The 22,533-nt window shown below is 43.5% G+C and overlaps 1 protein-coding gene across 3 annotated transcripts in view; it reads right to left on the bottom strand.

The window, feature by feature from the left end:
- LOC308302123 (uncharacterized protein) overlaps nt 1–14,205 on the bottom strand; it is a 31,633-nt gene extending 17,428 nt beyond the window's left edge. For 2 of the 3 annotated variants that reach the window (XM_080746328.1, XM_080746327.1), the window contains exons 1-2: nt 14,066–14,205; nt 4,077–4,442 (exon numbers count right to left, since the gene is read on the bottom strand). In XM_080746328.1, the coding sequence (XP_080602454.1) occupies nt 4,077–4,442; nt 14,066–14,132 (433 nt within the window). In that variant the 5' untranslated portion in view covers nt 14,133–14,205. The remainder of the gene's footprint in view (nt 1–4,076; nt 4,443–14,065) is intronic. The other variant, XM_080746329.1, reaches the window with a different exon arrangement.
- Between the last annotated feature and the right edge of the window lie 8,328 nt (nt 14,206–22,533).

Here is a 22,533-nt window from a genome sequence, read left to right on the forward strand (position 1 = left end):
ACTACATCCCTGCTGGTCAGCTCCCAGTACCCTTTGTTTAGATTCATCAGGATCCTGACCTAGATGGCATGATTCTAGGCTTAAAATTATTTATATAAATATTTTTTGGAAAGGTCTATGGTAAAAATGAATGGTGAAAAAAGATATTTGTGGTTTTAACATTTTTCTCAAATCAAATGTGTTATGGTAATGATTCACCAGGATCCTGAATGGCTTGATTCTAGGCTTAAAATAATTGAGACGGCCATGCCCTATAGAGTGTTCATTCAATTCAGTAACAGTGTTACGGTAAATAGCTTTATATTGTGACAGTAATAATTGCTATAGAGCACATATCGATGGCCAAAATTCACTTGAAATGAGGACAACAGGCTATGCTGCACATCAAAACCTCCTATCTGCTGATTGCTAATGATTGGTGTCAGGTGGTGAAACTTTTACCACACCAAGGCCTATGGGATGAACCAGAGGTGAGCTTTTCCACCGAGAACCGGAGTTGGTTCTGAACTGTAAAAGTTGGTTCAGAACGGGAACCACAACATCCTTGGTTCCTCTGGTTCAATCATGGTTCAATCTGGTGGAAACGCAAGCCGGTTCGCAAGAACGAACCAAGGTTCCAAGAAAGTTGAACCGGCACTGGTTCTGGAACTGGTTCTTCTGCCGGTGGAAAAGGCCCCCAAGAGGGTGAGTTGATAAAAAATGTAAATGGTAATACTTGTAAAAGACCTGTAGAATGTCTTGATCTCAAAAGGAGCATAATTAAGTGCTGTAAAAAGTGTTATTTAACAAAAAACATGCCTAACTATTTCTAGGTAAAAACCTATCTGCATGTTGTCGACTGCAGATAGGATGTTTTTACCTAGAAATAGTAGAAACAGTAGATTTAGTGCTGAACACGCATTTTTCTTTTTCATTCCCAACAAAGTGTATGTTTCAGATAGGAGGTTTTGTATTTTGACCATGTCAAACTCAAGGCCAGGGGGACAAATCGTGCCGACCGTGAACGAATTATCTTTGGCCCGCTTGATGATATTTGATTACTATCAGAACCAGCCCTCGGATATATTGAACGCACCACCATAATACTAGAAGTCCCACAATGCATTGCAAGTGCATTGGCGCATATCGAGGGCCTGCGAGCGCAAGGAAGCGTGGTCAACTTCCAGCTACCTCTCCCCAAAAAATGGTTAAAGATGCAGGGCCATGATTCTTTCTCCCCTAAAACATGATGAAAACCAACCAATCAAAACACTGCACTGATGCACCACACCGTCAAACCCCATCTTCTGAGTAGGGATGGTCAGTGCGTGCACTCAGCACACCCGGTGCGCAGCGCACTGGATTTCCGAACACTAACATGGCACACCAGTGCGTTGAGTGCGCATTTCCGTATGCACCCAGCTGAAGTTAGCCACACCCACAGCCTTAGGTGTATAGACACACACAGGCGCCTACAAATTCACGCCCACAATTGAAACAGTGGCCCCGCTTCGGGTAAGGGAGAACGGTGTACAGCAAGACAGTCCATAGAAAGTCATTGCAATTCAACTGTGGTTAGCCTAATATTAAAATAATCCTACACGAACTGAAGACTATATTGATTTAAATAAAAATATGTTTTCAAATGTATGGCCTGACCCTGACAACATATCTTCTTGTTTGTGCTGTGGTTGTGTCAGTCTGTGTATTGTGTATGTCCTTCCAGCAGCAGGCTGATGCTCACTGTGACTGTGTGCGCTCCAGCCACTCTTATGTGTGACTTGACGTTTATAGTAGGGGGAAATAAGGGTTGAACCGTTACGCGTTGGATACAAGCACCAAATTTGGTACACATGTCCCTTGGGTCATCCTAAAATATCCTAGAAGGGGTGCCCAAAAAAATCTTAAACAGGAAGTGAATTAATGACAATATTGAAAATGGCCACCCATAGTATTGGCGATTTACTCAAGACAACTAAAGAATCTCATAAAAGCATAAAACTGGGCACAAATGTCCCTTGTGTCATCCTAACACATACTAGTAGGGTTTTCCAAAATAATCTGAAACAGGAAGTGAGTTATTGACTAATTTAAAATGGCCACCTACAGTGTTGACATATGAAGCAAAGACACCTTAATGAATGTCATAAAGGCATAAAATATGGTACAAATGTCCCTTGGGTGATCCTACAAGGGGTGCCCAAATACGTTTTAAACAGGAAGTGAGTTTTTGTCTATGACCATGCACCTAAAGCAGTTGACACAAAAGAAAACGTAAAGGGAAATTATTTGGCATGTACTGTACATTACGTGTTCCTTATTATATCCCAGAAGGGGTTATTTATTTGTTTGGGAAGGGACCATATTGAAGAAATGTGGCTGTTTAGACAGTTGACAACTGCACAGTCTGCATAAACCTGGTGTATTTTCCAGTCTACCTTCTGTGTACATCATCTCCCCCCTTCTAAGCTCCCTCCACTGGCTCCAGTAAATACTGATGCTGTCCTTCAAAGCAGCCAAAAGTATGGCACCTCCAATCCTCCATGCCTTCAAAACATGATCGAACCCTACATCTTTGGCAGCCTCTAGCTTGCAAGAGCGTCCATAGGTGTCCATGAATCAGCAACTCATCCATATTTTTCAGGAGATGGTAGAGATTGCAGGTTTCTGGACCAAATGCCAGATTGGTAAACTGCTCGATTTGAATGTTGTAGCAGTGCAGCCTATATGGGAGGAATGGTTTCCATTGAGAGACAATTTTGAGATAACAGGTCCCTCCTTATCATTGACATTTTCAATGTCACTTGTCTTGTCATACAGAACACAGGTGTATATTTCAAGCACAGTAAAACTGTTTGATTTTTGGGTGAACGCTTCAAAACGATTAACCATACAAATAAATAACCCCTTCTAGGATAATAAGCAGTACTCAATGTGTACCAAGTTATATAGGCTTTTATGAAGTCCCTTTTTGGGCAAACATTAGGATGTGTCGAGATCACCCAAGGGACATTTGTACCACATTGCATGCTTTTATCATTCATACGAACTGTAAACTCCCTCAGTACCCCACTCCCTCCTCACACTAGCTAAATGGTTGTCTGTCCTTTTTCAGTTTATCATGTTTTTAGTGTTGGTTGTGGAAATGGTGCAAATGTCTACATGTACTTGTCTTGTTCCTTGTTTTTGTCAGAGCTTTAACAGTTTATGTGCTGAAACGAAATACCACCAACCTGGTTGTGTGGCAATAAAAGTAACTTGAACTTTTATGAGATTCTTTAGGTGTCTTTGCTTCATCTGTCAACACTGTATGCGGCCATTTTTTTTAATTTAGTCAATAACTCACTTCCTGTTTCAGATTATTTTGGGCACCTCTTCTAGGATGTCTTAGGATAACCCATGGGACATGTATGCCAAATTGTATGCTTTTATGAGATTCTTAAGTTGTCTTTTGAGTAAATCGCCAATACTGTAGGCGGCCATTTTCAATATTGTCATTAATTCACTTTCTGTTTAAGATTTCTTTGGGCACTTCTAGGATGATTTAGGATTACCCACGTGTACCAAATTTCATGTCTTTTGGAGATTATTTTGGTGTCTTTTGAGTCAACAGTCAGCAGTTTAGGCAGCCATTTTAATTTTTGTCCATAACTCACTTCCTGTTTAAGATTTTTTTGGGCACCCCTTCTAGGATGTTTTAGGATGACCCAAGGGCTATCTGTACCAAATTTGGTGCTTGTATCCAACGCATAACGGTTTGGCAATTTTTTGCCCTTATTTCCCCCCACTATTAGGCGGAAACAGAGCTGTATGCCGTGGTTCTGTCCTGCGCTCCTGTGACGTTGTTTGGGCAGAAACAGTTATCTGATTTTCACAATAAAATGTCACCCACCCGTGTTTAGTCGCGCACAGCCCATAACCCAGCACCTGCAAATTTATGGTAGCCTATATATTCTGCCTGTTTTCACCCGTCAAACGCGGGTACCCATCGTGTCCCCACGGATACCTGGCCCGTTGGAGGACTATGGCTCTATATGGGATCGGGGATGAAGGCTTTTTGTTCCCCCTATATCCATGTTTTGAACACTAAATCTTACCAGCAATGAGCCAGACCTCACTTCTTCTGCGCCTGGTTGGAACGTCCGGGGTTATTGCAGAACACATGTACTTCCCCTCGTCTGAGAGCCTCGCCCCGTACAGCTTCAGTGAGATGTTACCATCAGACAACTTTTCATTAAACAGGGATGTCCTCTGTTTGTACTGCGGGTTGGTCTCCTTGAATGCATAACGTCCATCTTGGCGAAGGTGCACAAATGGCGGCGTCAGGTCAGGTCTGGTCCACTCCACTGTCCTGTTCTCCATGTTGACAGGTGGTTTTCGTGGATCAATGTGACATGGAAGGATGACATCCTCCCCTTCTCTGAAGAGCACAGGCTGAGAAGACCCGATGACCCGAGGTTGTCCTTTAAAATAAAAATAAAAATTATTCATTAGATAATGCAGTTGTATGCTGTTCACGTGTACACACATCACATGTTAGTGTGTATTAAGCATGCATTCAGGCATGGTTAAATGCAGCTCAAAATTGCGACCGTTTTGGTCGCAAATGCAACAGAAATTTAGTCTGTGCGACCTAAAAATATATTTGGGAGCACCCGTGCGACTGTTCCATAACTACCGTAACAAGTCTGAATGGCCGGGAGGGCGAATGGTTTGGTATTCATCATAACTTCTGTGGTGGAATCAATGTTAATAGCCTATATAGTTTATAAAGCCTATAGTTATATAAGATACATGAAGGAGCTTACAAATGTCCTTCTACCCTTAATGTACCTTGTGAAACTGTACCTTTTCCTGTGCCAACTTCTATTAAAGTCTTCAATCAGTCAATGAAACCCAAACGGCACGCAGAGTAATCCAAAAGCAGCGCTCATAATCCATTCATTCTCCATAGTCAACCTGCCTGCGACGAGGCTAACAGTGTTAGCTTCTACTGTACTAGCTAGCTTCTACAACTGAATGATCCGTGCAGAGACGAGACCGTGTGTGTGTGTGTGTGTGTGTGTGTGTGTGTGTGTGAAGTAAGTGAACGAGAGGGGCGGAGCTCGAGCGCGCGCGCGTGCGTGCGTGCGTGCGTGTGCTGGCATGTTTCGGGAAGAGTTTCTTTTGATTATTTTGAAGCAGAATCAATCAATGTGTTGTAGCCTACTTTAGCCTGCCCTATTGAGAAATCATGTATGATAACAGAAAAATTAGAAGTGACTAGGCTATAGGCTACGCAATATGGCCAATATATCGATCACCTCACACAGACACATTGCATTATAATATATTATATCATTTAGAAATCAAATGATCCAAATAAGCTATGAATGTGGTGAACAGAAGGGGGGGATATTTTTCATAGCCTCGTTATTGCTATATTGTTTAATCCCAGTGGGACAGAAAAACCAGGGCAGATTGTTTTTATATTGGAAATTAATGGGGAAAAAAGATTTTTCATAGCCTCATTATTGCTATTTAAAGTACCAAAAGAAACACATCTGCGTGATATTAATAAAAAGGGAAGAAAAAAGTACAGTAGTTACATTGCAAAACAGTGTTTTCCCCCCCGAAAATACATGTTTTAATTAGTTTAATCCTCTGAAACAGGCAGAGGATATAGAGATGAGAGAAAGTGCAGTGCATCTTGGGTAGGAAGTTGTGGAATTATAGGCTGACTGTCAACATAACATTGTAATGTTTAATTGTAATTCTGCCCATTTAAAATATATTACCCAATCGAAACTCTTAGTTACATCAGACTGGTTCATGTGAACCAGTCTGTTGAAGCTTATCTATCTATAAATGCGACAAATCTCTGTCTGTTTGTTTGTAATCCGCGTATCTCGAGAACCGTTCGTCCCACCGGCTTCAGATTCGGCACGCGCATTCCCCGCCGCCGCGCGGAGTGCAGTGCCGGGCCTCGACCCGACCCGACTCGCGGTTTTCCGAAACCGCCGCGAAACGTTCGGAATCTCCTTTGTTGACATCAGGCTGTTCCGGAGGAAATCGGCGCAAGCGCTGAGTCATTGTGACATCACTTCATAAAAGGCTCTGACATCACGTACGCCACATGAGTCAACACAAAATCTCTGTGAATGTGTATGTATGTATGTAATCCGCGTATCTCGAGAACCCTTCTTCCCACCGGCACGCGCGTTCTCCAGATATGGGCATAAAGTCTGACATCAGAGTTTTCTGCAACCGGTACTGTGTGTGCAGAGATCTTCATATATGGGCATAAGTGGACAAAGACAAACAGATGGTCAAAACGGGTCCTATGACAGGTATATTGGGGTTTGCATTAAAGGGTGGGGCATTCATGGGGTTTGCATTAAAGGGTGGGGCATTCATTCCCTATTTCAAATTCGGCACGTGCGTTCCCCACCGCAGCAGGTAGTGCAGTGCTCGGCCTCGACCCGACCCGACCCGATACACGATTTTCTGGAACCAGCACGAAAGGTTCGGATTCTGATGTCTGACATCAGGATTTTCCGGAACTGGCACTGTGTCTGCATAGATCTCCATATATGGGCATAAAATGGATGCAGACAGACAAATACAGATATCTCCATATATGGGCATAAATGGACACAGGCAAACAGATGGTCAAAGATCTCCATATATGGGCATAAAGTGGACGCAGACAGACAGATACAGATATCTCCATATATGGGCATAAATGGACACAGGCAAACAGATGGTCAAAACGGGTCCTAACAGGTATAATGGGGTTTGCATTAAGTTTGTCTCCTCCTCCATCTGTTTGTCTGTGTCCCTTTATTCCCATTATGGAGATCTCTGTATCTGTCTGTGCCACCGACTGTGTTGCAGACACAGTGCCGGTTCCCCTTTTAATGCAAACCCCATTATACCTGTTGTCATAGGACCCGTTTTGACCATCTGTTTGAAAAAGCGACAGAAATCTCATATATGGGCATAAAATGGACGCAGATAAACAGATATCTCCATATATGGCATATATGGGCATACAATGGATGCAGAATCACAAAGATCTCCATATACGGGCATAAAAGGGACACAGACAGACAGATACAGAGATCTCCATATATGGGCATAAAATGGACGCAGATAGACAGATATCTCCATATATGGGCATATATGGGCATAAAATGGACCCAGAACTATAACTGCAGTGATCTCCATATATGGACATAAAATGGACACCGACAGACAAACAGATACAGATATCTCCATATATGGGCATAAATGGACACAGGCAGACAAATGGTCAAAACGGGTCCTATGAAAACAGGTATAATGGGGTTTGCATTAAAGGGCGGGGCATTCATTCCCTATTTACATTGTTCCGAGTTGGCCAGGTCGGGCGGCTCAGCTTCTAGTTCATTATAATCATTGAAATCGCTATGACCGTGCAGCGCCGTACTGCGTGCCGGCCGTGCTCCGCATCACGGCACCACGGTGAAGACTGAAGCAACATTCTCCCACTGCATAACTCCACCCCAGCAACCGAAAGACAGCAACCGGGGCGGGGAGGGTCGGCAGCCCAAACCGCTTCCTCCGAGAGGAGGAAACCCATCATAAAGCTACAGATCGACTCATGGAAAAGTACCCCCAGGGGTGCCCGAGAGGGGGGGAGGATGAGCACCCCAATCTGACGGATCCAAGGATGCCGACCAATGGCGACGGACAATCGACTACGGGATCAGGCCAGGATGAGGTGTTTAGTCGAGGAGAACATGTCACAGCGCACAGATAACACATCTGATGAGACGCAGGAGGAGCCTGGCCAGGAAGCACCCCACAGAGCCCAGAGCCTCCATGTGGCATTACCTGTTCTCCCAATTCAGCCCCTGGCAAAGGTTCGAATCAAGTGGCCACTGGCCTGTAAGACGACAGTTTGGGAGCAGTTTGACGAGGACGTCGATAAGGTGCTTGAAGCATCTGCAAAGGGAGATGTGGATCGAAAGCTCCAGGCAATGACGACCATCATCATTAGTCTGGCCCAGGAGAGGTTTGGTGCAGAGGAGAAGAGACCAGCTCGGACACCCTACGCCATGAACCAAAGGGCTGCGGAGATCCACAAAATCCGACAGGAATTGAAGTCCCTCAGAAAGCAGCACAAGGAAGCCAGTGAGGAGCAGTGCCCCCCACTGGCAGGGCTGTGGGACATCTTTAGGAAAAGGCTGATGACCCTGCGCAGAGCTGAGTGGCACCGAAGGCGCCGGAAAGAAAGATCCAGGAAGCATGCTTCATTCATAGCCAACCCCTTTGGCTTCACCAAACAGCTGCTGGGGCAGAAACGGGATGGGAACCTGGACTGCTCCAAGGAGGAAATAGACCTGCATCTCCACAACACCTACAGTGACCCTTGCAGACAGGAAGATCTGGGCCAGTGAGATATCTTTGTAGAACCACCACCTCCTACCAAGGATTTCGACACCAGGGAGCCACTTCTGAAAGAGGTCCAGGAGGTTGTGAAGAAGGCAAGAGCTAGCTCAGCCCCGGGACCAAGTGGTGTCCCGTACAAGGTCTATAAGAACTGTCCATTGCTACTTATGCGACTCTGGAAGATGCTTAGGGTCATATGGAGGAGAGGGAAGGTGGCTTGCAGTGGAGATTCGCTGAAGGTGTCTGGATCCCCAAAGAGAAGGATTCCAAGAAGAGTGACCAGTTCAGGATAATCTCACTGCTGAGCGTGGAAGGAAAGATTTTCTTCAGCATAGTAGCAAGGCGGCTGGCGGACTTCCTCTCCAGTAACAACTACATAGACACGTCGGTGAAAAGGGGAGGGATCTCAGGAGTGCCGGGGTGTCTAGAACACACTGGAGTGGTGACTCAGCTCATCCGGGCAGCCAGGGAGTACAAGGGAGACCTCACTGTGATGTGGTTAGACCTAGCCAATGCATATGGCTCCATCCCCCACAGATTGGTCCAGACCACCATGACCAAGCATCATGTGCCACACAACGACAGAAGTAACATCAGAGTGGCATAAGTAAGTTGGAGGTGGGGATAATCACAGGTTGCACCATCTCCGTGACCTTGTTCGCGCTGGCAATGAACATGATTGTGAAGTCTGCGGAGCCAGAGTGCAGGGGCCCCCGGACCCAATCAGGCTCACTTCCAATCAGAGCTTTCATGGATGACCTGACAGTCACCACAGAGTCCGTGCCAGGATGCAGGTGGATCCTCCAAGGGCTGGAAAGACTCATCCGTTGGGCGCGGGTGGGATTCAAACCAGCTAAGTCCAGATCTCTAGTGGTGAAGAAGGGCAAGGTCACGGACAGGTTCCGTTTCAACATCGAAGGGTCCATGATACCATCAGTCTCAGAGAAGCCAGTGAAGAGCTTGGACAAAGTCTTTGACAGCAGCCTCAAAGACTCTTCATCTGTCGAGGCAACCTGCCAGGATCTGCCAACTGTGTTCAGGAAGAGGCACTCTGGAACACATCCTGAGCTCCTGCCCAAAAGCACTCGGCCAGGGCCGTTACACCTGGCGCCACAACCAGGTGCTGAAGCCGATTGCAGAAGCCATCAGCAAAGGCATCAGCAGCTGTGGCCGAGCGCGCAACGCCAAAGGCAGGTCGTAAGAAGCCACCAGCAGGGATCCTGGCAACTGCCCAGGACTGGCAGCTCTCTGTAGATCTGGAGAAGCAGTTGAGGTTCCCCCAGCACATTGTCCGCTCCGCCCTGAGGCCAGATATCCTTCTGGTCTCAGAGAGCACAAGGAACATCATAATCATGGAGCTGACAGTGCCGTGGGAGGACCGCTTGGGGGAGGCCCATGAAAGGAAGAGGACCAAATACGAACATCTGGTCATCGACTGTCGTTCACAGGGCTGGAAGGCAAGGTGTATGCCCATCGAAGTTGGCAGTAGAGGATTTGTGGGGCACTCACTCCACAAAGCCCTAAGTGCCCTGGGCATCACAGGAACAGCAAGGAGCAGAGCCATCAAGAACATCACCGAAGCAGCTGAGAAAGCTTCGAGATGGCTCTGGATTCGGAGAGGAGAACCATGGGGACAAGTGAATTCCACCAGAACACAAGCCGCGGTTTGATCAACCACGGCTGGGTCGCCTGAGTGAGGATGTCTGATGTTGAAAGACCCGAAACATCTGACGACCTCAGGTTAAATCACTGATGATGTATTCAGGTGCATCAGAAGAATCTGATGTATTCAAGAACCACCCCCGGTAGCGAAAAGTGAATGTTTTTTTCTGGTTGGCCAGTCAGGGAGTCTCAGGGACCAATCAGAAGGCTGACAAACGGTGAATTCATATGGAAGAAGCCAATAGGAAGAAAGATATGCTATTATTACATTATTAAAGCAGACAAGCACTAGACTACAGGGAGGGAGGGGGACTATTATTATTGTCATTGATCCTGGTTGGAATGACTGGTTGTTATTTAAATTCCATTCCAAATTCAATTCCATTGAAATGGCTGTATTGGGTGGTCGAACAGATCCAGGATCACAACACCTGATCTGCTATTTTAGCTATTTTCGTTCTGGAGTCCTGTGCGCTTTTTAAATGTTCTAGACTATATGGTCTGTCTTTTTTATGCTGTGGGAGGATCTGCGTGCCTCCCATTGCACGTATCATTGAGTTATTTGGACGCACCTGATTCCAATAGCTCTAATCTGTATTGATGTGATTTCTATGGAGTGCTTAGGATAGCAGCATGTAGTGGTCATGGTCACCGTTTGACAGGTAACACCACTGTCATGCAAACATGGACGGTCTGAGGGTAGGCAAAATGGCCAGACAGGCTGGTGAAAAGACTCTCCTCCACGGCGAAAGTGCCATGCGAAAGGACCAATGCATTTTGGCGAATTTGTCAAAGGCGAATATGCCTGACCGTGGTGAAGATGTGAATCAGTGTAGGGTTTAGGCCAGGGCTGGGCACAGGGCCGCCACAAGACCTTTTGGTGCCTGAGTCGCGACTGGCTGTTGGGTGCCCCCTGGGCAACCTTAGCCATGGTGCCAACATTGGCACAGTGGAGGGTGATCACTGGCACACTGGCAGGAGTGTGAGAGAGAGAGTATTTATTTAAATTAAATACATAAAAAACAGATTAAGTCAGTCAAATAAAGTCCACTCACATCTATATTCAAATTACATCCTGCACATGATTAACTCCTAAATTCTGGGAGATAGGCCTAAGTGGGTTGGGACTGCTGTAATGATCATTACAACCTGATGTGAAAGAAAATGTAGAGAAAGAAAGAAATGTAATGTATAGCCCATGGACAGTCAAAATCAGTATGTCATAATTAAACTTAATTTTTGATATGGCACACTGACTATCAAATAAATTAAAACATGGCACTTGAGGTAAAAAAAAAAAGCTTGCTGACCCCTGGTTTAGGCATTTAGCTGACGCTCAGAGCGACTTACAATAAGCAGGGTAATACATGGGTCCTTGTCTGGAGTTACATCTGTCTCAGAGAGATGGATGGATGAGGGGCACTAAGGAGGAGGTGGCACCTTGATGTAAAACTGGCTATTTTTTCCAAAATGTTAAAAATAAATAAATAATAAGGTCTAATATTTCTATAATTGCTACAAAACCAGTAGGTTCTATACAATCATTGTGGGTATAAACAGTAAGTTCAAGGATACATGTAGGTCTGATAATGACATAGGCCTACTGTGCATGTGTCATTTTCCAAATATATTATTACAATTTTGCTTCCCCCTAGTGGTCACCTTAGCTCAGTTCAGGATACGTGTTGCCAATGTTGGTGTTCTACTATAAAATAATAGTCTTTAACAATAATCTTATGACTGCATCATCTAAAGTCTGAGCATCTTTGGGCAGACATGGTTGATGGTTTGGTATCAGAGTTAAGATTGTTTGTGAATAACACATTAATAAAATGTAATAGTTAAAAACACTATTTGTCATGACAAATATAGATATAGAACCTGCAATATAGATTTTCTCACTTATATGGTCTTTATATGGAATGGAATCTAGTGCAGTCATGTTATTTATAGCTACTCAACACAGTTTAACTATAATGTTGTATAATGATGAAGATAAGAAATAAACAGTGTTTATTTTGTACAACGTTAAAGCTCTACTGTCTGATTAAATAAGCCTGGGTTTCCGTAGCTCCATAGAACCTCACCCTTCGCTGCATACTTGTTGTGCTCCGAGATGAGGTCCTATAAAGGTACCCGAGTGCTGGCCCGGACCTCGTAACAACATTTTATCCAAAAAGTAAAGGTAGTTCCGAGCTCACAGACTATGGTTTTCCATCCCACGGTACATAAAACATGCACCATGGCGTTGGGAAAATGGTTTAAATCGCTTATTTAGTCTCATTAAATTCAGAAAAGCCCCTGGTGTAGTCTCGCGTGGCCAGACTGTTGCCTAACGCGATTTGCAAATGCTCCCTGGCTACGCAAGACTACAGTACTGGCAACAGCTGTTGCCAGTACTAATAGTTCCTGTTGAATGGGAAAACATTACAAAACTAACGATTTAAGCGGTTGTTTAATGCCCTGGTTCATGTTACTGAGTAAAGGGGATCAAACAGGCTCACCGACAGTCAATTGCAACTGTTCGTTTTAACCTCGTAAGAGGGAAAACTTCTTCAAAATAAAAGTTCTCTTAGGAGCGTTATTAATTATGGCTAGAGTCACATAGTGGCCTACTGTGTTCTATCTGTCTGTCATTCAATGTTATCAGGACCGATTTAAAATGACTCCAATACGGAACTAAAACTTCCTATGATTGGCCGCTAGTTGCGCTGTTCCGCAGATTCTGGATTTACCATTAAGGGATGTTTTAAAAACAAATATTCTCCATGGGTCATAAACATCACAGGGTAAGTAAACAATAGAATAAGGTTTATTCCTTTGGGTGAACTAATCCTTTAAGTGTAGACAGTAGGCCTACTGTAGGAGAGCCACCTCATTTGTAATGCTTCATAATTGTAACAAGCACATTATCTCTTGATTGGTCAATGCCATGTGACCAGGGCCGTAATGAACGTATCCAGGGAGTAAGAATTATTTTTATCCAGTCTAGACCGAGTTATTGCAGAAAAACTATTTCTCAAAATGCGTAAAAATGTTCACCTTGAGTATCTTTGGTCTGCAAATCTTTTCTTTAATGTTGCTGAGATAAAATCTAGATGGTTGTCTGCAAGTATATCTGTTCTTCATTAGTTTACATCGTTTTAACTTGCATGTTAGTTCTGTTCTGTAGGCAACGTCAAAGCAGGGGTGCCAAAACACAATTTAACATGATGATATCATATTGAAGTATTTGACATATTGGCCAATATTGTGTTCAGTCAGCTGACATTCAATTACAGTGTACATGGGATGTATAACATGTTGCATTAATCAAACTTGCTATTTATTTAGGTAATCAATGTATTTTCCCATGGAATTCACTCAAACACTTAAACTGGTACATCTTGTAATATTTAATATTTTCCTAAAGTATGATATAGTATCTTTATCACATCCTTGGTATGAAAACAATGTAAAGTTGCTTGAATGAAATATAATTGATTTAAACAAAAAAGATTTGTTTAAATGTGTTTAATGCGGTTCTTTAGCTGTGTTACATTTGTAAATCATGCTGTTACAATTAATCCCATGTGGGCTTCAAATGTAACATCGGAACAGCGTCCATGTGTAAGTCCTTTGCCTGAAAATATTACATAGGCCTATGTAGGTGAAAATCTCTGAGTAAAATATTGAAATGTGAAAAACGTTACAATCGTGCAGGCTCTCCCCTAGTGTATATGGGTATGGAGTGCAGACAGACGTGTAACTGTAACATTCCCACTTGGTCTTTTGGAAAGGTTCAAGTTTACTCTGTAAACACTGACTTTAGAAAATAAAAACATGGCACTTCATTTCAAAAAGGTGAGTTCAAAGCAAACCAGCATCACAATAATGCTCAACGTCATCATAACATGTTAATAACAGTTTACTGCACACATCCCAGATATGGACTATAGTTCATAAAGATCAAGAGAATAATAAAATAAATGCACACCAACGTTTTTTCAATAACACAACGTAACGTTACCTGACACAGAAGTGTAGCAGCTTGTCCATAATACCAGCACAATGTTGATCTTTATCCACATCATCATGATTTGGATTTTAAAGCTACGACACGAAGCAGATAAACTTTAATTATAGCTGCAGTCCTGAAGCGCCGTTATCTTCATGTGAACAGAGATCAGAGAATGCAGGCTGAGTGCAGGCTATATAGCCTAGAGAAACCTCAAATGAACCCATGGTTTCCAGTTAAACCACCCACAGATTCACCCCCCCGGCAGGCATTCTTTAGTTTCGCCCCTCCCCCGGTAGCCCCGCCTCCCCGTTCACCGCACTCACTCACACAATTCAATTCAAAGGGCTTTTATTGGCATGAGAAAACATACATTTACATTGCCAAAGCAGAAGTGTACACAATACAATATAATCAGAACAAAATATGTACAGGTGAAAACAGTTTTCATGCATCACGGTAACGTGCAGGCAGAGCAGTGATATATACAATGGTTTTTAAGGTGGTTGGGTTCCATTTGATATCCTTCTCTTATCACAGCAGCTCACGAATCTTGCTGCTGTGTTTGCACATTGTTTTACTTCACCCAGCAGGTATGGGAGTTTTTCATCATTGGTTGAGTTTTCAAACTCTCCTTGGGTGGTTATGATGTGGGGAGTATGTGTCTCTGATGTCTTGGTACACACACACACACACACACACACACACACACACACACACACACACACACACACACACACACACACACACACACACACACACACACACACACACACACACACACACACACACACACATTCCCTCAAATGTATGATTGAGATGGAAACTACTTTTATGGAATACAAGTAAAGAGAAAGAGATACCTCAAATGAACCCTTGGATTCCTGTAAACATGACTTTCCTAAAGGATTGTAACTTTACCGGTCCAGTGAGGCACTCCTCTGATCAGACAGGAAAATGATCAGGAGCTCATTCTATGTGGGTGCATCAGCACGCACACACACACACACACACACACACACACACACACACACACACACACACACACACACACACACACACACACACACACACACACACACACACACACACACACACACACACACACACACACACACACACACCTGACAACAAACACTTCTCCCTACCTCAAAAAAAACGCTGGACCGGTTCAGTTGGCAAGATGCCAGAGCTACTGAAGTCGTGTGTGCACAACGAAACACCAGGTGAGCGGGCGTGGGAGGGTGAGGGCGGATTGTTTTGCATATTAAGGTTTTTTTTCTCTCCTCTCTTCTCTGGCCAGGTGTCTGAGGCTGGCTACAGACATTAAGAACTTTTGTTCTTTCAGAGTTCTGGGGGGAGGCGGGGGGCAGAGACAGCACAATTCATTCCCGATGGAAGTCACATGGTTTGAAGTCCTTTGCAAGTCCTTTGGTGTTCTGTGTTTGCACAGAGCATGCATGGAACACCATCCAACTTGCTTAGAACACGCACAGGGACAGTTGTAAGCATGCAGTAGAGGGCAGACAAGCTGCACTTGATGAGACAGAAGGGCAGGGTTCAACTGCCAACCAATAGGAGAGAAAGGCCATGATGCAATCCCACACAGCTGTGTTCACTTGTAGTTTGTACTCCACAGCAGTAGAGTCTGTCTGCGCTGCAGTGACATGAAACCTCCATTTCAGAACAAAAAATATTATAAATAAATTAAAGTAAAGTGTGTGTCACAGTAAAGATTCGACAGTAACAATGAATATTACAAATATTTCTTTACATGTCATACATGGTGACAGTGATGCCTACAGAGATGCAATTGATTAAATGTGCTATTCATAATAAAATGTAAGCTTTTTGTCATGTACAGTGGTGGAAAAAATACTCAAATTCATTGCTTAAATAAAAGTATCAATACTGAAACATACAAATACTTTGATACAAGTAAAAGCCTGGAATTCAAAATGTATTGAGTAAAAGTATTAGTGTTGGCATCAGAATGTACTTCAAGTGCCTAAAGTAACCTTTTTAAATAGCAGATCTACAAGCTCACAACGTGTCGCATGGTGGCACGCTGTGAGCTTGTAGATCCATTTTACGTGTCACCAAAAAGCAGCAAGTACAAGTAGAGATATAGGAGCTGATTAGAGTTTAGCAACAAGGAACATTTGCTTAGCCATGCAAATTCTAACCCCCCCTGACAAATCGACCGCCTTGGTGTGAGAAAGCAAGCACTGAGCACGCATGAAGACTGTGTCTGTGTCTGTGCATGTGTGTGCGTGCGTGTGTGCGTGTGTGCGTGTTTGTGCGTGTGTGTGTGTGTTGCGGCCCGCACTGAATACAAAACACTGATGCTGACCTTCAAAGCAGCCAAAGGTACGGCTCCTCCTTACCTCCAAAACCTGATCAACCCCTACACCCCCACCCGTGCACTTAGATCAGCCAACACCGGGATGCTGACAGAACCCTGGCTAAAAACCCCAGGACAAAAATTCACTTTTCCTCAAGAATTCACCCTCCTGGCCCCCAAACTGTGGAATAAACTCCCTGTCGCACTTAGAACAACAGACTCACTCACTAGCTTCCATTAGAACAACAGACTCACTCGCTAGCTTCCGCCGTGGACTGAAGACTCTCCTTTTAAGACTCCACCTAAACCCATAGCACTACTGAAACACTCAATGACCATACAAAAAACCATACCTTTTTTCTTTACTGATTATATTATTTTTCTAGATTGATATTCATATGCATTTGTTATATTGCTGTTGATGTTCTGACATATTATCTATATTATCTACATTTATTATAGTGATGTATTACCTGCTTATTGTAAGTCGCTTTGGATTAAAAGCGTCTGATAAATGCCTAAACTGTAAACTGTAAACTGTGTGTGTGTAACCTTGAATGAACTCAGTGATTTCCTGTTGAGTTCTCTGGGTCTGCTCCATGTAGGAGGAGGAGCCCACAGCCCCTCCCCCCTCCCCCGGGGTAGAACAAAACAGGACATACCAGTAGATAGTTTTTCATATCTTCTTCAGGACGTCCCCTTCATGAAATGGATTGTCCCGAGATAGATGGCACTCAGACCCACTCAGAAAACTGGTTCTGTGAATTAATGAATGGGCAGGCAACAGGCATGCAGGGTAGACTCATTTCACACTCTCACTCTCAGACCATTTGCGCTTTGAGAAAATGTGCATTTTACTGTCTGTCAGCCTTCAGTATAGAGGTCTTCACGCATCCAATTTTAACTACCCGAACCCAAAGGGACCTGTCTATAATTTGGAATTTCAGAACCGTTACCCGAGCAGCCCCGAAACGTGACGGACCCGGTCCGACGGCCCCGTACTATTATTAGGCAAATTAGATCCGATACCCGCGCAGAAAGAGAGGTCCGAGACCCGAACCTGTGGCCCCGAAATGAAAGAATGCCAACGTTATTATATTAAGAGTTGTATGAGACGTCTTTCTTACCTATAACGTCACCATGGTTGCAGCTGTGCTTTTGCTGTCAGCGGCGCTGTGCCTCTCGTCGCAAAAAGATCTTTTCCCAGACCAGTCAATGCGGACAGTTTGTAAATATAAATAAATCCATGTTTTCTTTATTCCTTCTTCTTAGGCTAGCCAATGCTAATGCTATAATTTTCTGTCGCATGTGTTGTTTATTATATCTGTCTGCTTTGAGTTTCCATACATAGAGTGTCGTGACTGTGAGTGAGTTCTAAACAACTTCTCACAACCAATGCATCAGATTACATGCTGCATCTTTAGTGCCATCTTGTGGCTTGATCTATTTGGTGCAGTTGGTGCGTTCTCTTTCATTCAATCTCGGCTGACTCGGCTCCACTCGGGTAACAGGAAGCGGCGATTTCACTATCAGATACCCGTGAACCAGGGGCAGACGGTAACGGCCCGCCCCGTGGTAAATGCTCGGAAATGGCCCAGTTACCCGGCTCGGGGCGGGTCGGATCCCGGGTAATTTCGGATCTCGGGCAGGTCCGAAGACCTCTACTTCAGTAGCCTATCAGGGGGCGGAATTCATGAAGGGCTGCCTCGCCAAGGGGAGGCAGTCGTTACACAACGACAGGTGAGTACCTCACCTCGTGTCTCCTCCACATCTTTTGCAGAGAGCTGAGAGCATCCTCTGGTTTTAGCAGGGATTTGTACTTTTGCATATTTCATCCCTACACTCTCTTCCGTGTTAAACCCTTGGTCGGCTAACACAATGTCACCTGGCAGTAGATTGTCAAGAAAGCACGACCTCCGTTGGAAATGAATCACACAGCTCCCCAAGAGTCCCCATGGTGTGATGCCAGTGAGATATTTAGCTGTGCTCATGTTTGTAATGTTAAAATGTCTGTGCTTTAGCTAGCATATTTGAAGCAGTCTATGATAACTACAACATTCCTGCCAAACGCCCCCACAAACTGGGGAGGAATGTTGTGGTACAAAACCTCTGGTTGTAGCCTCGTAAACCAGGCTCCTCCTGCCTTCTGATTCCAATTCATTTCGAAGGTAGCAGGAGTCTAGTTTACTAGGCTACTCTCGTTGGCCACATCACAAACCCACCAAGCCTTGTGTAAAGCAAATGTATGACCGTGTCAAAAATCCTGGATGCAGTGGTTCTTGTATGTCGAACAGGAATGCAAGAGCTTCGATTGGTATTTGCGCCCAAATCCTATACTTGGTGCTACTGGCTGCTGACAGTCGGGGATTAAAGTTAACGTGTGCCAAGAAACTGCTGTCCAGATGTCTGTTGAATTTATAAAAAAAAGATGATATTTATGATCTTAGTTTCAGCATAGTAGTTGTCAGTTACTTGCATTAACATAAAATACAACAAACAAATGAAGCTCACAGCCTAATGAACACAGTTACAAAACTGTTTGCCTCTCCTATCAATAACACATGTGTCTAATTAGGGATATGTTTAAATACCTGCCCTGTAACCATGGCAACCCAACCTTGGCCTTGATAGGCTTGACATCATCAAAATAATGACATGGCTCCAAATGGCTCTTACAGGAACAGTATATTCAGTCCAAGTCGCATTAGTGTCAGTAAGAGCACCTGAAAAGCAGACAGTTTTCGACTCATCGGCTCCAGGGTGGGAAGTAAGTAGTTCACCTCCTGCATCAACTGAGCAAACCTTGCAAGCCCAGTGAAGTACAGCACTTGCTCATCCTTGTCTGCAAAGTAGCTCTTATCGACCGCAGAATCTGGCCCTGGTCCCACCATCGCCTCTCCTCGCTCTGGTTAGACCACAATCCTCGTTAAAAACCCCAGGTCAAATATCCACTGTCAAATGAAATGTGACACCATCATTCAGTTCCTCCAGCAGGTGGCACCAAATAACCATTTTCCCAAGGGCTGCCAATGGAAATATTATTGAAGCTCAGAATGCCTGTTGATGATGAACCATGAAACTATTCAGTGGTTCTCAATGTGGGGTGCAGGGACCCCCAGGGGTCCTTGAGAGGGTTCCAGACCAGTGGGTTCCCTGCTAAATTACTTACCATTATACCAGTAAATGCTATTAAAGGTGTAAGCGGCAGATTTGATACAGAAACACCTCAATTATCAATGACCTTCAACCTGCAGTTCCCTAATAGTTTGCTCCTCATTGTCTGCACGGTGACCACAGTCACAGCTTGCTAGGCACAACAGAACTGTTGTCCTACTAGTTAAGGACATAAGTTCATATGTTTCATCACCTGCAAATAATGACAATGTGGCAGATGTCACAGCTTGTTGTCTAGGAGGATTGATTGATTGATTGATTGATTGATTTAATTGATCGATTGATTGATTGAATTAATTATTTATCAATAAGTTTACATAGGGAAAGATACAGTTTCATGACAATACAGTTCACTGGTACAAGGTCAACTAAAAGGGAACTCAGGTAAGGGAAGGCTTATTATTGTGGGCTCGCTGAAAGCGAGCACACGTATGTTATCCTCATTATTTATATACTATACTATACTATATTAAGTTCTCCTCAAAACTACAGAAAATCATCATTCAAACATCAATGTGTTCAGCTTACTGTGGTGACGTGTGCTATTACTTTTTACAACAATAGGCCAAAGGGTGGCGCTGTAGGAAGCCTTTGAAAGTGCAAACTTTGAACAGGTATAGCTCATGCTCTGTTTGACGTACAGCCATGAAACCTGTATACACTTATGCGTCTCCTCATGCCGAACAACTGTTACGCTCTGACTTTTGACCTCTTACCTTTTGAATTATATGAAAACCAAAATCCATCTCCTCCTGGGATTTTTGCGTTATGCGCACAAAACCTTTTTCACAATTTGGACCTATATCTACACAGACTATGGGGTGAGAAGTTTGTATGTTAAATAATGTTTTTTTTTTATAATTCAATGAATATTGCAGTTTTATGCAAATTATTCTTCTGCCTCTAAATCATAGATACAAAGTCACATGTTCATGACATTTGGCAAAGATGTAGAGGGTTAGTCAAAGTATCACTGAAACCAATCTTATTCCAATTGGCCAAAAGGGGGCGCAAAAAAAATCAATAAGTCATGCCTCGTTTGGCTTGAAGACATGCAACTTGCTTACACGCGTGCTTTGACTCAAGAGGAACACATCTGTGTCTTTGTTAAGTAAGCTACGCCCTTAGATTTTCCGCCATTTTGAGCAGTTTGTAAAACGCTTAAACACGTTTTTATCCTGGGATTTTTGCGTCACATGCACAGAACCTTTTTTACATGAACTTTGGACCAATATCTAAAGATCTGTCTGATCAATTCTTTTTTAATTGAAACACTTTTTTTTATTATTATTCAATGAATATTGCAGTTTTATGCAAATTATTCTTCTGCCTCTAAAACATACATGCAAAGTCACATTTCCATGATGAACTACTGTAGAGGGTTAGTCCAAATATCACTGAAACCAATCTTACCCCAATTGGCCAAAGGTGGGCGCTATATCATTTTGAGCTGTTTGTGAAACGCTTAACCCGTTTTTATCCTGGGATTGTTTAGCAATGAAAGCATGAAACATTCTACACGCAATCTAAGGACCTTTATCTAACATGCCTATGAAGTGCACACAAAAAATAAAAATAAAATAATAATAATAAATATAGCTGCAAGCGGCGATAAAGTGGCCAAAACGCATCAAATCATGAACACAGCCTGTGATGTGCGTGAAACTTTGCACGCACATTCCCACTAGGTCAAGGAACAGATGCCACCCTTCTCACATTGGCCTGTTATAGCGCCACCAGTGGGTAAAGAATATTGAATATTGATTGATTGATTGTTGATAATAAAAAACGAAGTGCTCCCTCATGAGGGAGCAAACATTATGATTTGAATGTAATGCTGACTTGATTGAGAGGGCCAGACAGCCATAATGCTGTAATACTTCATATGTTAAGGACACCATAATGCTGTGTATTACTTCATTACAATGGTTTGTAATGCAGGCTCAGATGTGTTGCCACCCCATGTGGTCATGTGATCCATGATGGCCGCGGTGTGAATAACGTTTATAATGCCGTGCTCTTCTGATTGGCTACACAGCTACCACCATGATGACATCATTGTTGTCTCCCTCCCTCCTCGCTGAGAGAGAGAGAGCCATAGAGACGGACAGAGAGAGAGAGAGAGATGTGACAAACAGACAGAAAGGTTAATATTATCAATTATTACCCGGCTTGGTTTAATGCTTGATTCTGATTGGTCGAGCGCTGAAATCAGCGGTGAATTATAGGTGTATAAAGACCGCTCCGCTCTGTACTTCACCGCTGCTCATCAACGGCTCAGAGCAGTTGCTGTATTCAGGCTGCACTGCGTGAATTTTGTGCAGTAGCCTATCCAACATGTCTACCATGTAAACAAACACACAGCGTCATTTACAACTAAATGTTGCTCTGAAGAATGTTTTTAAAAACATTTGAGGCGAGAAATAGACGACGCAGTAACAGAAAATGGATTCTATTTGATCAGCACTTCCTTGTTTTCCAAGGCGACCGTGTTGCGCTGGGAGGACGCACTTTCAGGGAATACTTTGTTTTTAGTTTTGAGTCAAATTATTAATTGTATTTATTAATAAGTGCTATAACGTCTTGCTGCGCGGTCATTATGACTTATATGGACACTTCAGACTGATAATTATCAGCCTGAGGTGTCCATATAAGCCATAATGACCGCGCAGCAAGACGTTATCGCATACTTATCCTGAATATTCTCTTCATTAATAGCTACAACTCTGGCAACAAGTGAAGTTATTATGTATGCAATAAGGTCTTGCTGCGCGGTCATTATGGCTTATATGGACACGACGGGGTAATAATTCCCAGAGGCGGAGCTGAGGGGAATTATCAGCCTGAAGTGTCCATATAAGCCGTAATGACCAAGCAGCAAGACCTTATAGCACTTATTACCCAGCTAATACATAAAATTAACAATTTGACTCAAAACTAAAATCAAAACAAAGTGTTTCCT

The sequence above is a fragment of the Nannobrachium achirus genome (genome assembly GCF_963921795.1).
Source record: "Nannobrachium achirus genome assembly, chromosome: 17".
Taxonomy (NCBI): domain Eukaryota; kingdom Metazoa; phylum Chordata; class Actinopteri; order Myctophiformes; family Myctophidae; genus Nannobrachium; species Nannobrachium achirus.